The 15,591-nt window shown below is 44.0% G+C and overlaps 1 protein-coding gene across 1 annotated transcript; it reads left to right on the top strand.

The window, feature by feature from the left end:
* The first annotated feature begins 4,425 nt into the window (after positions 1–4,425).
* Positions 4,426–15,453, top strand: nr1d4a (nuclear receptor subfamily 1, group D, member 4a). Its single transcript, XM_084681079.1, has 8 exons — positions 4,426–5,045; positions 9,367–9,663; positions 9,964–10,052; positions 10,174–10,318; positions 12,581–13,152; positions 13,301–13,486; positions 13,631–13,841; positions 14,013–15,453. Exons 1-8 carry the CDS (start codon positions 5,024–5,026, stop codon positions 14,207–14,209), a joined length of 1,719 nt encoding a protein of 572 aa, XP_084537205.1. The 5' UTR covers positions 4,426–5,023; the 3' UTR covers positions 14,210–15,453.
* Positions 15,454–15,591: the final 138 nt, after the last annotated feature.

Here is a 15,591-nt window from a genome sequence, read left to right as displayed (position 1 = left end):
CACGCTGCTCCAACAGACACACACGCACAAATATACACGAGTCACACACTTACTTGTGCATACTGCGTTTTTAGTTACAGACTTAAATACACATCCTGTGCAATGAAGGAGCTCATTCATCCAGGCTGGCAAAAACGCATTCATTTCAGACTCCAACTGCCATGAAGTATAACACACACAGAGGAATACTGCTCAGAGGAAAATGAGCCGCTTCCAGCACTAGGGACTGTGTGTGTTAATCACAGACACTGAGCCAACACTATATATGAGCTGTATGAAACACAAATGTGGAAATGGGCCACGGATCGGTAAGCGGGATGGGGATGGAAGTGTAAATGCAAGGAAGAGTATCTGTGCACTGTGTATGCCGATATACGTGTGTATGTCTGTGTGTGTGTGTGTGTGTGTGTGTGTGTCTATGCCTGTGTGCTCACATAAGTGTACAGTTTGGGGTGCAGAGCAGGGTTGTCCACACAGCAACCAGCATGTGTGCCAGTACATGAGTACATTGCCTATTCCCCAACATGTGTGACCAATGAAAGGTGAATAGCCCTCCTGTATATACTCTCCTCAAAATCAGCCATGATGTCACTGTGAACCCTCTCTGAACCCACCTCTGTCAAGAGGCATTACCCCAGCACTCCTTCTTTCTCCCTGATTTTCTCTTCCACCTCTCCCTCCTGCGTTCTCTCTCCGTTCTGCCTATCATTTTGCCGGAATTCTTTACCCTGAAAACCACATTTTTTTTGTTCCTCTTTTCGTTTTCTCGTATTCTTCCACTTCTCCCTCCCCTGTTCCCGTCTCTCTCTCTCTGCTTCTCTCTCTCGTTGGCTAGCTTGTTCTAATTGAATCACCACAAGTGCAGTCTCACTGCCAAATGCTGCCAGGATGTTCTGATTAAGTTAGACTTTGTTTAAGCAGTGGTTTTGCAAAAATTGCTCCGAGTCCTGAAAGAGAAAGAGAGTGAGGACAACAGTTCAGACACAGACTAGAAACAGTGTAGGGAGAGAGAAAAGGGGGGGAAGAAAGAGAGCAGGGGAAAAAGGGGGTGGTGGAGGCAGAGAGAAGGCAGCCAGAGATGCACATATGGAAGTGATTCAGTAATTACGGCAAATCTGTGAGCTCAAAAGGAAAGGTCCTCTTTTCCATGCCTCCTTCCCTGCACATAAAACGAGCCTTGTGAGAAAACTGGGTACTAAAAACTATGTGGTGGAGGTTTAAAAAAAAAAAGTTTTAATTTGCTTTTCTTTGAATCAATTGCCCACAGGCCTCATGCAAAGGAAAAGTTGTAGTCAGTATGCTTTTTTATGTCCTCATTGTTGGAGTAAGAGGTAACATTTCATTTTCCTCCATTCTATATATTATCTACTGGGCTTGTTTGATGAGCTTAATCAGCCATCACATAAGCAGTGTAAACCAACTATGGGGCTTAGCTTGGTATAAACTTGTTCAATCCTCCATCAACCATAGCTTAACTGGTATTACCTCAAATGTCCCTCAAACATATTTCAACACAACGATTTGTGTGTGAGTGTGTAAGGGAGGGGGCTCTGCGTGCGTTTGTGGGTGCTATAGTCGGTGAGAGAAGGGGTGTTACAGAAAGTGATGACTGTCTTTTCAGCCTCAGGCAGAAGGTGATTTGCAGGTGTGTGTGTTGGCAGCAACTTCTGTTCAGTCCCCAAACGGTTCCAGCACCCTGTAATTACCTCATACCATGCCATAACATGTTTGCATGACGTGCGTGAGTCGTCCAAACACACATTTTGCTTTTGAGGGCACCGAATTTGACATCAAATTCATCTCGGCTGGAGTTAATTTATGTAGAGTATGTAGTATCTTAGTGTTGAGTTATAGGCTGTAGGTTGATGCTTTGTAAGAAGAAGTAGCCATGCAAAAACAACCGTCTTTCATCAAGAAATTAGATATGGCAAATCGCCAAGAACGATTTATTGGCCGAACAAACAACCGTTAGATGCCGATGCTGCATGTGACCAATTTGGAATAAATTCCGTCTTCAGACGGAATTTGACTTTCCTTGTGAGCATTGTCGTCGTAGTTTGTTAAATTACTTAATTATCATGTTGATGTACCGTCATTACGGATGGGGAAAGAACTTTGAGACTAAAAGGAGAAGCTGTTGAAGAAGCTGGAGATTATTAGCTATTTAGTTCCCTCTAGCGACATAATAATTAAGTACAGTTAGTGCGCCTTGGACATGAAATATGGTTCATGTTCATAATTTATGCTTGGTCTAAAATTGCATTTTGTCGGTATTTTTTCTTCACCATAGCTGCCTATTAGCACATGCAAACCAATGTAAACGAATGTATGCATCAACTGCATTTGTTGCAGGAATTGCACACTGTTTCCAGTTGTACTCGTGTATTTTCAACTATAGGTTGTCGAATGATTCAAAAGATAGTTTAATGAATGTAAATTAAGACCTGTTCATCTTGAGAAGGCTGTGAGACCTGGCTGCTCTGCAGAGAGCAGAGATTTGAACCTTCAGCCTTCAGGATGGTCCAGGTGATGAAGAGGGAGAAGGAGACGATGGGAACATTCTCTGGCCCTGGCTCATTTTTATCTTCTGTAGGTGGAGATTAAGTTGAGAACCCACATGAAGGGAGAGAGTGCCTGGATAACCAGCTCACCTGGGGAAGAGGGAGGGCCTGGTGCAGCTGCTCCTTGGTGTGAGAAATCTGTTGTTCCCGTCTTTGAGTGGCCTGCAGGCCACTCTAATATTTACCTTTGACCGATGCCCCTAATAAGTAATAAATAAACAGCCTAACGTTGTAGGTTTTTGTTTTAGGCGAATTCCTCATGTGTTGGCTGTGTCACATGACTATATGAACAACTATGAGAACCCATTCGTTTTTGGTGCCTTCTGTTGGCTGCATGTGGAAAACAACGAGATTCTCCACCACTTGGTGTTGGTTACACGTCTGATTGGTTCTCTAGTCTGCATTAATAACACACAACTCATAGTCAAGTCGATGACATGTCTTTACAATGATAGTTGACTGTGTTACATCAGCTAAGCCACATTCATTTGAAGGAGGGGATCCCTCGCAGTTGCTCCTCTAGTTCTTTCATTTTTTCCTCAACAGAGGTTTCCAGGTAGTTTTTTTTTTTTGTGTGTGGGGGGGGGGGGGTTAGGTTGTTTAATTGCAGTTTTATGAGTGTATGTGAAGTGTTCTGTGACTGCTTGTAAAAAGGAAAACAAATACCTTTAATTTGATTAATACAATTAAGATCCATATATATGTATTGTATGCACCTTCCTACCACAGTAAATTCCTTGTTTGTGTGAACTTACATGGCAAATACAACAAATTCTGATGACCTGTCTAAGTAGGCATACTTCAAGATATACATTGTAAACTCATACAGTTAATACGGTCGGTGTTAAATTCCCCTCTTGACCCTGTCACCTACCCGGGTCAGTGAACACTGGAGGCACGGTTTGCACCAACTACTCACCCATATCATATCTGGGAGGTTTGAAAGATGTATGAACGAGCCAAGGTATGTATTCTGTACCCCTGCAGGGATATAGTTGATTTCCAGCTATGAAGTAAATATGAAACTTACCTCAAAGTGTAAGATGCATCTCCAAAATGTACTAGGCTATGGTATACAAGAGGTGATTGCCATTTAGTCTACTGACAAGTTAGTTTGCAACCCCAACACAGTTCCGCTCACATTATACCTTGCCTTTTTCATTTGACAATGATGGTGGGCTGATGAGGTTTTGTTGTCGTTTTGAGCAATTGTTACACCACCAGGAGGCGCTATACAACACAAACCATTTAGCAGCAGTCCATGTCTGTTATATATAAGTCTATGGTCTGTTCGTGTGATGCAGTGGCCCCACTTAACCATAAATTCACATCTGTCCTATTGGATTTCTCACTCATGAATGTCACAGTGAGCAAGTAGGGATGAGACAATTTACTGAACACTGGAGTAGCCTAGGCCTACTGTGTTGCCCATAATCCACCATTTTGTTTACATCTTGGAAATCTGATGTTTTTCTCAATGTCAAACACATTTTAGTAAGTATGTGTAAATGCATAAAGAGCCACATTCAGACATCTAGACATATCTCACCTTTACGAAATGACATACACGTGTGAGCACACACACACACACACACACACACACACACACACACACACACACACACATCAACAACAAGCCACTGTCTATAGAAAGGTTCACCACCACTGACCGCCATTTGACATTGTGTTCAATGTCCAGTGTTCACAATAAAAGTGTAGCTCGCAACTCCAAGAACAAGTAGTCACGTTAAGTCACGCCCATTGTCCATGTGCCTCACCCCCACCCTCTACAGTTTCTAATCGCGCGCTCCGTAGTTTGCATAAAATGTGTGTCACTAGGGCAGCGCTCTCCGTGGCACATGCCGAATGCACATGTAGCATGGCTTTAGAGACCGCATCACGGTCGAATAAGTGCGTCAAACTCCACTCACCCATTCCTGCCCGCCAATGAAAACGCACCAAAGAGTAAAAGGAGGGAGAAAACGAGAGAGACTTCACAGGATGCAGTGAGCCAAAGCCCATACCTAACTGGCAAAACAGAAGTTTTAGAGAGCAAAAAAAAACGCAAGTCACATTTCTTAAGTCACCTGAAAACGTGATTAATGTGGGTGCGTTTACCATTGGTTGTGTAGCCCCTACCAGTTCATTTTAGGAAATCCTGAGGATTAAGAATTCCTAGGATAACTGAATTCACTTTTCTCTGCTCGTGCTGTACCGCTCTCGCTCAACCAAGGTGCTCTATTCAGAGTGCAGAACGGACCCAGGTAGCGTCAAAGCCGTCAGCACACCTGAGAGGCACAGCTGTGCAATTGGGACAGCTGTATACGATTTACTTTTTTGTGTCAAGATACATTGTTAATAACGCTTCGGATCGGAATTTCGTGGCCCAGTTGTTTTGTGACGGTCAAACTTTTTTGAAAAAGTAGTCACGAAAAGCACTATCATCTAAGCACTGCAGGAAGATGGATAACAATTCCGGTGGTGGTAAGTAATGATATTTGTGATTAAGATGACAATTTTGACGATTAAGAATGATGAGGATGTATGCCCATTTAAACCTTTTTTTTTATGAGTCGTAAAGAAGATTGCCTATATATAGATTTTAATTTGATAATGAATACCATTGCCATTGAGTCCATTTGAATACAGTTCCATCTTAATTTTTTTTTTTTTTTTGTCGCATTGAACTTTAAACTGAATTGTGCAGGCAACTTCAGATGTTTAGTACCGGGTACAAGCTACTCGCTATAGCTTTCGTTTGAGTGTTACTCAACGCGTCAATCTATTGGCTACATGTTATCAATGCGGTCGCTGTCATGAGTATCAGCCCTAAATAACTGAGTCAAAAAAAATGTGCAGGTCAAAATTAGATTGTAAGCTATTGAACACTTATTGGAGAAGCCTGATGTGTAAAACATGTCAAGTGTTTGATAAGAACATTGGTGCTGTAAATGTCTCCAGTTAGATGCTAATACAGGTACTGTGGCGTTCTTGTCTGTGTGTGACAGATTGGCAGAGATATGAAGTGAGGTTCACCTTAATTGCTCAGAGAGGCGACTTCCTGTTTCTCGCATGAAAACAAACTCACGTGGAGCTGCAGGCAGCTAGCTGTCAGTGGCTTCAATGCCTTCTCAATACAGTTATACAAAGCCAAGTTCATTTTCACGCGTCACGTTAACGATTCTCAACAAATCCATTGTGGTGCGTCACGCGTAACAATTTCCGAGGTAAATTGGTTGGCGATTACAAATAATCACTATGGGAAGGTAACACGCCACTATAAACAAATCCTTAATGTTAGGCAAAGTGCTCATGCGATTTTGTCACAATTCGGGTTCACACTTCCAGTAATTGACGGGAGAGAACAAATCAGTCACGTTTCACGACAGGTGATGAAATGGCTTGTGTCAAGGCGCACCCTTTTCCATGAGTAGTTTGACACAGAACCAATCTAAAGCCAAGCGTAAAGTGTAGTTCATCTTATCTAAGGCTACTGTAAATGAGTCCCCCGTTGGTAAGCTGCAGACTGGTGACTGATGATTAACTGAGTTCCTATTTTTTTATCCACCAGATGGCAGTTGTTATGGTAGATTGTGTGACTTGCAAATCCACAAATATGGTTCATGGGGCTTACAGTAGCCTATGACAAAAAGGTAAATCGATGGAACCAAAATAACTGGGATCATTCTTTGAAAGGATGAGTGCTTTTCCGGACCTCTCTTTTACATGACAATGTCTGAAAAACATTTAAATTGTGTAGATTTATGGAAGCGCACCCATTTGTCACGAAGACACATTTTTAATCACTGTTTTAATCTCAACATGAGTTGACCATAAATCCCAATTTACCCAGACGCATTAACAAGGGCAAACAATCGGCTATTGACGCGCACACAGCTACTATTACTAATCAAAACATGCATGGTGTCTATCACTAGGTGGTCGGTTTTGCCTTGTGGCTAGTAATTACAAGTACAACACAATGCATTGTATGCCAATGAGGCCCTCATAGCCTAACCAGCGCCGTTCTCTTTCTCATTATTCTATCTATAGGCTACTGACTGACTGTATGAATGATGACGTTAGTCCAGAGCTTGATGGTGAATGATACCTGTGCTCGTTGCTTCGTCAGAACACCCCCGCTCACTCTCATCTATCCTTCTCTATTTTATTCTGCTCTTTAATTATAGCGAAGGAGCCGAAGCTTCCGTCGGAGTTGATAAGTTATGGCTACTGGTGGGAGTGCAACGCAATGTAGTCTAACTGAATGCACTCCTTCCATCGAATTCGCCCTCACGTGTGGATGCACTTGCTGAGCCGCGTGCTGCGCGTGATTCCCAGGACCTCCTCCCTCCAGTTTCTCGCTCTCACGGACATTAGTCTTGCTGCCGCCTGCGGTGTTGGAAAGGGGAGGTTGGTCAGTGGGTCAGCGATTTCATGCACGGAGTTAATCTCATGTCACGTTTGTCCGCCTCATGCGCATTTTGTTCTCTCCTTTTTTTTATTGAAAGCAAATGCAGTAGTGTGACAGTCTTCTGGTTCAAACACACAACATCTGTCCCCAACTCGATCCTATGCGCGCACACCCGCTTTTTTTGTATTACAGCTGGAACTATCTATGTCCATCTCTTCCCATTCTCAGCGCGTTACTGATATCGACACAGTATTAACGCTGAAAATGCAAAAACTTTTGGTATTGCTTTAAGTAGGCTGCAGAGCGATTGAAATGAGTCTTGTATACCATGGTTGGTCACTGCGAATACATCCCATGAATGTCAGTGAGTTACAATGCAGTATGGTACAGGGGCCCAATCAAATTCCATTGTAGCATGTTGCTGTGATATTTACCTACTTACTCTGGACAGCATAATGGAGTTGGCTGTATGCTCCTCACAAGTGACTGATGACAGCTGTACAGCTAATACATTATAGTAGCATGACACAATAAGTCATGGCTAATAAACATTTGACTTTTTTGACAATCAAAAAATAACATATGTGCCCCTATTGTAAAGTCCAGCACCTTTACAATCGAGAGACACGCCACAAATATAAATATTGGTGAGCTCTGTATTCTGTCTGTGCCAATCCTGGATCATGGCCATGGGAGGAAGGGAGGATGGAGGGAAAGCGGGAGTAGGGGGACTGTTACAAAGTGCTCACGTTTCTCTTCCTGCAATGACTCACAGGCAGATTAGTTCCTGCCCGGGCAGTATAAGCTCACCATGGGCTGCATGGAACCTGCTGATTCTTCAATGAATGCCAGTGTCTGCACTGACCCCAATAGCGACTGACTTGTGCTATATAGACAGTGGAAGCTTCTCTCTAGGTTACATGGGCCATGCTCTGGAAAATGCTGTCTGGTAGGGTGAACACTAAAACTTCTAAGACCGATCCTCCATCCTGAAGTGCACAGTGTTGTACTACAGTCACCTGAACTAGAGTAAGTTAGTCTGTTATTGTTAAAGTTAGCCATTCAAAGAGTTGGTTGACATAGAATCCCCTCTTTCTATACAAGCTGTTTCCGAATGGTTCTGCTTTACCTCATAAACCAACTGTAAACGTTATTATCAGCACACAGTTTATGGCATGGTGGCCTTGATAGCCATATTAACAGTGTAACATGTTAGCGTCCATGTGAGTCTTCAGGTGGATATGCAATGTTTTTGGGTGGGTCCAGGAATTTCAAAACAGGTCTGGGCTAATATGGGAGATGCATGTCTCGGGTATAGAGAGGCAAGGCCCAGCCATCCCATGTGTATTAGTGTGAGTGACCGGGTCAACAGACGCAGTGAAATGTGCAGACCGAGGAATCATAACAATCCTTGAGCTAAACAAATTCCTTGCACAGCAAAGGGCAGTATAAAAACAAAGTTAAAGAAAAACTTTCAATCACATAGTCCAGCCCACTAAAGCCCGGAGTTGCTTCTAAAACATTGTTTTATAGGTGTTTTTGCCTGATATCTGGGATGACCATGTATCAAACTATCCAATCCCCTCTCTCTCTCTCTCTCTTTCTGTAGCATAACGAGACTCATTTGTGGCAATGCATGCTGCAGTGTATACCTCTGGATAGCGCCGCATCCATGGGGCCTTGCCCTTGTATGTGACGGTAAACACATCGCTGACTTGTGATTATTGTATAAGTCAACACGAAACTGCGGATTTGGCCTGGGTAGTAACCGTGTCTATCATGAGTCCATGTGAGTCGGCGGTCAGGTGTCGTGCAGTTAGTTGGCGCTGGGCACGGTGCCAGGGGAGCGGGGCTATTATTGGAGCGGAGGCAGCAAACCTCGCAGACACGTGAGGCCGTGTTTCAGCTCATCAACAACGCATGACCAATAGATGCAAAGGAATGCGAGTGAAGTGAAAGCAGAGATAGATAGATATATTTATTTATTATTATAACAAAACACTTAGCCTGTTCAAAACGACGCATATAAAAATACTTTTGTTGAATGACGCAGGAATTATTTGCCAATGTGAGGTATTTTTCCGGCGCGTTCTCTGTTGCTGTGCTTCCTGTAGTATTTTTAGCGTTCACTCTGTCTCTGTCGGCCTATTATACTCGACTAGGCTAGGATTCTTGTACTTTTCAGTGTGGCCCGTCAGAGGTTGTGCAGGATTGCATCACGTGCTACGCATCAGTAAAAGTGACCCCCCCCCCCCCAAAAAAAACAAAAAAAATAAAAATAAATAAAATACATTTTCACTCAACCAATTGTGTGCTGTCAGCCTAGTGGGGTATTTGTTTTCCTTTATGAACTTGACCTTGATTCTTCTGTGTACTTCCCTTGTTCTGCAGGAGTCATCCTGTATGCAGGCTCTTCTGGCAGTGCCAGCCCCAGCCCTGGCAGTCCCTCTAGTGGGTACCAGACACAGTCCCCCTCCTCTCACTCCCAGCCCTCGTCCCCGGAGGAGGTCACATTCACAGAGATCGGTGCGCTGAAAGGGCGCGTGGGCAGTGGCACCACGTCATCCTCCAAACTGTTGTTTCAGTTCCCTGAGGTTTATAATGGGCCCTCAGCGGCCCCGGTCCAACACGTCTACCAGCACCCCATCGCTGGGAAAAGGCAATGCAGCTTTACAGGAACCTTCACCAGTGAGTTCCATACCAGCTCCTGCAACAACCAAGTCAAATACTAGAACTGTCTTTACTACATTAAGAATTCTTGATTTACTTAACTCAATATAAGATAACCATTTGGGTAGTCTCATAAGAGAGCACACAAGTTAAGCATAAGTCAAGTTGACCTCAAATTATTGTTAACCTCCAACTATGGTACACTTGACCCATGTACAGTCTGAAGACCGATACCCAGCACATTTGGGACCAGTCCCTGGTTTTGCATTCTGACCATGTAAAGCCTCTGCCTGTCTGACTTTGGGTTTCACTTTGCAGAGACTGGTGGAATGGTGCTGCTGTGTAAAGTGTGTGGAGACATCGCTTCAGGGTTCCACTATGGAGTTCACGCTTGCGAAGGCTGCAAGGTAAGGAAGGCCCTTGACGGCCGCCCAAAATAGCTTTTGAAGAAGTGCCCCATTTTCAGTGTTTCCCAAAAGGACGAGCGTGTGGGCCGACCTGACCGTGACCCCGTCCTCTGTGCTGCAGGGTTTCTTCCGTCGCAGCATCCAGCAGAACATCAACTACAAGATGTGTGTGAAGAACGAGAACTGCCTCATCATGCGCATGAACCGCAACCGGTGCCAGCACTGTCGCTTCAAGAAATGCCTCTCGGTCGGCATGTCTCGAGACGGTGAGAGTTACTATCACTGTCATTTGGACGAGTGGCGGCTTGCATGTCACTTTGTCACCTGGAAGAGCTCCAGGACAGTTACTCAAGTCAGCTGTGATATTGGGTAGATGAGGAGTCTCAGAGATTGAGGGCATGGTGCAGAGCATCTTCTGTAGGTCAGCGTGCCAGTTGTAGCCCAATCATGAGTGTATTTCGCAGTGCAGTAGTCTTGTCCTTTAAGCAAGTGTCACGGCACCTTTTACATGGAAGGGCACATTGACAAACAATACTCCTCCTCGTTGACCTGCATCCTTCACTCTCTTAAGTTTCAGAGTATGCCTTTCTCTTGCCCTTTGCAGCATCCTCCTTTTCTCTTTTATCTCCACTATGTTCTCGTGCCGTCCCCCCACCCTCGCTGTACTCCATGTTCCCTGGGCTCCCCCCACCCCACCCCCCTTCCCATTTCCCTCTCAGACAGTGATTTATGAGAATAGGAGTCTTGAAGTCCCTGAAGCGATCTGTCATCCGGAAAACTGCAGCAAACACAGGAATTATTTTGGGAAATTGGAACGGGGGCAACTTGATTACCTTGTATATGCCCTTATACCATCTCTCAGCAATTGATGAGAGCTACGCTGGCAATTAAGCCTGAGATGCGGAAAAAACATCTCTCCCTCACACGATTCGTCAGTTGCGACGCCCAAGTTGTCCGCTTTTAGTCGTGCCCGTTGAATGTTGATTAATTACCTATCACAGACAATGAAGATATACGATTGGGTTGACCTAGAAAAACAAAGCAGAATTGGGCCTATAGCATACGTACACATGCTGACCTACTTGGAGTAGTTTGTCTCCTTCCTCTTTGTACTGTTTCCTCTGATGTGCAGCCTTTGGTGCAGCCAGCCTTGCCTACTCAATGTGTGAGGGAGAGCTTGAGAGTGAGATAAAAAGGGAGGGGGGGGGTGGTTAGCACACGGGTCAACAGTGCTGCAGTAGCTCAGCAGTGTAGGAGCTACCTAGTAAGGTGGGTGGCTAAGAGAACAGCAAGGAGATTTTAAAGAAAGAAATCAAATCAACCCCTTTCAAAACCACAACCTAGAAACCCCTTTACCTCTGCTCCACACATTGCAAAAACAGGAAAACCACTGACGACAGAAACACATTAAAGAGTACGCCCTGATTGTGAATGGGGTGGCTGTGTGTTAACCTGGTTCTGCAATAGGCAAACTTCAAAGTCAGTTGGCATGATGGCATACTTTGCATCCTGTAGTGTAATTACAACTTCTTAAAGCTACAGTTCACATTCAAACACTCTTTATAAAAGTTGTATGAAACCCATCAAAAGTCTAGACATGCCATTGTAAGAAAAAATGGCAAATACATTCACCTGATCTTGATTTTGACAAGAGTGAATTGAGTATTACATATCTATGAAATAACATACATGGACAGTGATTTGCATGATGCAACAGAGCAGACCAAAATGGATGTATATGTATTAGTAGACTCCTGCTTCAGATATCCCAAATAATCAATAAAATACATTCAAATGTGTTTCCTGTTGAGTGATCAGGAAACCCTACGTGTGTGCTTAGTTCGATTATTATAAAAAATACATCTATTTTGTTGCTGTAAGTAACTATCAAAAGGAGAGTCTGTGATAAGAAACCTCACCAGCAAACTCCCCCAGCCCCTTAACCTTGCTTTCACTCTTCCTTCTCTCACTTCTGCTTATTGGCAAGCTCTCCTGTGAGCATTAGAATTTGCCTCCCTCTCTCTAGTTTTCCCTCCTTCCCTCTCTCCCTCTATTGCAGTGGTGGTTGCATCTCACTCATGTTGCTCCACTGCCCTACTTACAGGCCAGGAGGGAGGGAAAGAGACATTGAGTGTGAGAGCGTGGGGTGGAGGGGATCTAAAAATATCCTTTCCAGCTGATGAATGCTCTTGGGGTTGTGAGTGGAAGGGAGATGGAGGGTTGGGGGTGGGGGTCTACTTACAGAGTGCAATGTTCTTTGCATTTCATTAATATCTGAACTAAAACGTGACTACAGCATGTTCACTTTACATAATTGAAGCTGTCTATTTTTACACCGTATTCACGTAATCATACACAGTACATGATTTACTTTAGTAGTGCAAGTCTTCTCGAGGCACTGTGTGATGAAATTATTCCTATCTTTCAAAGCCAGAAACATTGTGAATGTGTTCAATTATGTTTTAATGGTGCTCAAAGAACCACACACATATCTGCAAATAACACCAGCCTTATTGTGTTGTTTCTAGCTGTGCGCTTTGGGCGAATCCCCAAGAGGGAGAAACAGAGGCTGTTGGACGAGATGCAGAGCTACATGAACAGCCTGAACGAGTCCACCACCATGGATGTAGATTCCTCTCCTGTGAGGGAGACTCTGCCCAGCCCTGTTGAGAGCCACTCCAAAGAGCCCATCTCCAGAGCCTACCGCGACATCTTCGTTAGCAGTAGCAGCCAACCACAAGCAGCCAAGAGGACCAACGTCAACGATAACACCCCATCACCCTTCCCGAGTAACTCCGCCCCTCAGGAGGCCAACTACGCTCACGTGTCCTCCCAGTCCCACCCTAGCCCCACGCAGGTGTACCAATCCTGCCCTGCCTCTCGTTGCCCTGTCACCTCCAATGACAACCCCCATACATTCCCCACAATTGACAATAGTCAGTATAGTTACCCCAATTCGTCCAATCAGAATCACGGTCAGTCAAATGGAGGTGTGGCTCAACAGGGCAGCTCCGTCAATTACAATGGTTTCTCTGCTTCTGGAGTCACCCAGAACCAGCCTTCCTGTCCATGGAAACTAGCCCCAGGGGCCAAAGTGCTGGTAAGTAATCAGTGAGTTGTGAAGTAACTATAATGGTTTTTTATGTACGATTTTTAGTGATATCAGAACAGATTTCAAATACAGCTATGATCTGCGGTGCATGATTATAATTCATTTGTCTCTCTCTTTTGCCCTCCTTCTCCCTCAGGCCTGTCCCCTGAATGCGTGTCCTGTATACGGGGCAGACCATTCGAGCCAGCAGGTGTGGGAGTCCTTCTCCCAGTGCTTCACCCCAGCAGTCAAGGAGGTGGTGGAGTTTGCCAAGGGCATCCCAGGGTTCCAGGAGCTCAGCCAACATGACCAGGTCATGCTGCTCAAATCAGGCACCTTCCAGGTATGTTCCCCCTGTTCACAATGCTATAATTGGTCATACAGAACTAATGTAGTTAATGTACATGAAAAGGATTCAGTTTGTGTTCCAAAGCTTTTCTGATTCCACATCGATAACCTTTGTCCACTCCCTCCCTTTCCCTGCCAGGTGCTGATGGTGAGGTTCTGCACGCTGTTCAACGCCCAGGAGCGCACGGTAACCTTCCTGAACGGGCAGACGTACCCCCTGGCCTCTCTCCGGGCGCTGGGCATGGACTGCCTGCTGGACGCCATGTTTGAGTTCAGTGAGAAGCTGGGCTCTCTAGGCCTGGAGCCTGATGAGATGGCGCTCTTCATGGCAGTGGTGCTAGTCTCTGCAGGTGAGCTGTAGTTTGAGTGAGCCGATAGACGATAAGAATAAAAAGCAAATAGTTTATGTAGAGTGTATTTGATTCAGGCCTGGCCAGAGAAAAAAAAAAACACAAACACATAGGTATTGCTCTTTTTGTTTGCTTCTGCCCAAACCTGACTCTTCCCCCTCTCCTCCCCAGATTGCTCCGGGATGGCTGACGTCAGGGCCCTGGAGCACCTGCAGGAGGGCCTGATCCGCGCCCTGCGCTCCCTCATCACCCGACGACGCCCCGACGATGCCTCCCTCTTCCCCAAGCTGCTCCTGCGTCTGCCTGACCTACGCACCCTCAACTGCCAGCACTCAGACAAGCTGCTGGCCTTCCGCATCGACCCCTGAACCCACATGTTTAAAAAACTGAAACTCTTTTCCAAGGGCAGAACTTCCTTTGTCATTGAGGAACTAATTGTGCAATCAGATGGACATTTCTCAAGAAGCTAATGTTTGTAAAAGGACAATAACAAACATAACTTTCTTTTATTTTCATCCGCTTGAAAAATATTTCACTTTTAACACACAGGTAAATGCTTGTATATTTACACAACAAACACCTCAAGATGTCTTGGGGAAGGGTGGTTAGAAGAGTGTACATGTTGTTAGGCTTAACATTTTCTGGACAGATTGTTTGTTCACTTCCTAGTATTTCCAGTTTGGTGAAAACCAAAAGCCATTTCACATAAGTTTAGCTTCTCCTTCTCAATTCCTATTATTTCTATTATTTTTACATTTGTAAAAATAAGATAAAGGGACCATGTACATAATGCATAGATAACTTCATAGCATAACTGTTCCGTGCCATTCACTAACCAACCACACCATCCAAACTAGTTTTTGAATGAATGATTGTGTCAAGAGGAATTCAAACTTTTACTGTTTAAATAAGATGAATAACCTCCAAAGAAGGTATAGTTAATTTCACACATGGATTTTATATACTGCAACTCATATATGCATTCATCAGATTTTGTTTAAATTAAAAAGGTTAATTCTGTATAGTTTATATCTTAATCTTGTCTGGAATCACAGCAGGACTGATGGAAATGGTCTCAGTGCATGTTGGATTTTAAAATCCATTTGTTGATATATATGGCTGGAAATATATATTGTTCATCCAATGTGTCTATTTAAAAACCTGATTGGGAGGTGGTGGTGGAGAAGGGAATCAGTCTAGAAGAAAGTTATAGTTTCTGTTGGCTGGAAATGGTGTGCAAAACAGCAGTGGGATATGCACAAGAGAACATCGAATAGGACTCTCAGAGGGAATGACAGATTGAGAATCACAATGGTACTGTGATTATGTCTGATTCATTTGAAGAACTTGTCCTGGTGTGAGATGATGCAACAAACCAGCGTATAAAGCCTAAAATCACCAGCACAGCCACTTCTCATGCCCCGTCCCCTACCCCCAAACGTTTGTCATACAAACGCAAGCGTTATATATTTTTGGGCGAGTGATCTTCTTTAACCAGTACAGATCCGCTCAGTGCTAGTTTGATTATGGTTGATTGAGCACATGTTCTTGTACATTTTGTAAATGTTCCTTTCTTCCTTCCATAGAAACAATATAAAATGAAATTATTGTACTTTGTTGCTTGTGTCTCTTTTGGATCCGTCCTTTGTTCCAACTGACATAAACATGATGTGTGTGTGTGTATATATATATATATATATATATATATATATATATATATATATATATATATATATATATATATATATAT

The sequence above is a fragment of the Hypomesus nipponensis genome, chromosome 18, assembly GCF_054491055.1.
Source record: "Hypomesus nipponensis isolate SF chromosome 18, ASM5449105v1, whole genome shotgun sequence".
In the NCBI taxonomy this organism is placed as follows: domain Eukaryota; kingdom Metazoa; phylum Chordata; class Actinopteri; order Osmeriformes; family Osmeridae; genus Hypomesus; species Hypomesus nipponensis.
The sequence above is the reverse complement of the archived record's forward strand: the minus strand, read 5'-3'. Positions and strand labels throughout refer to the sequence as shown.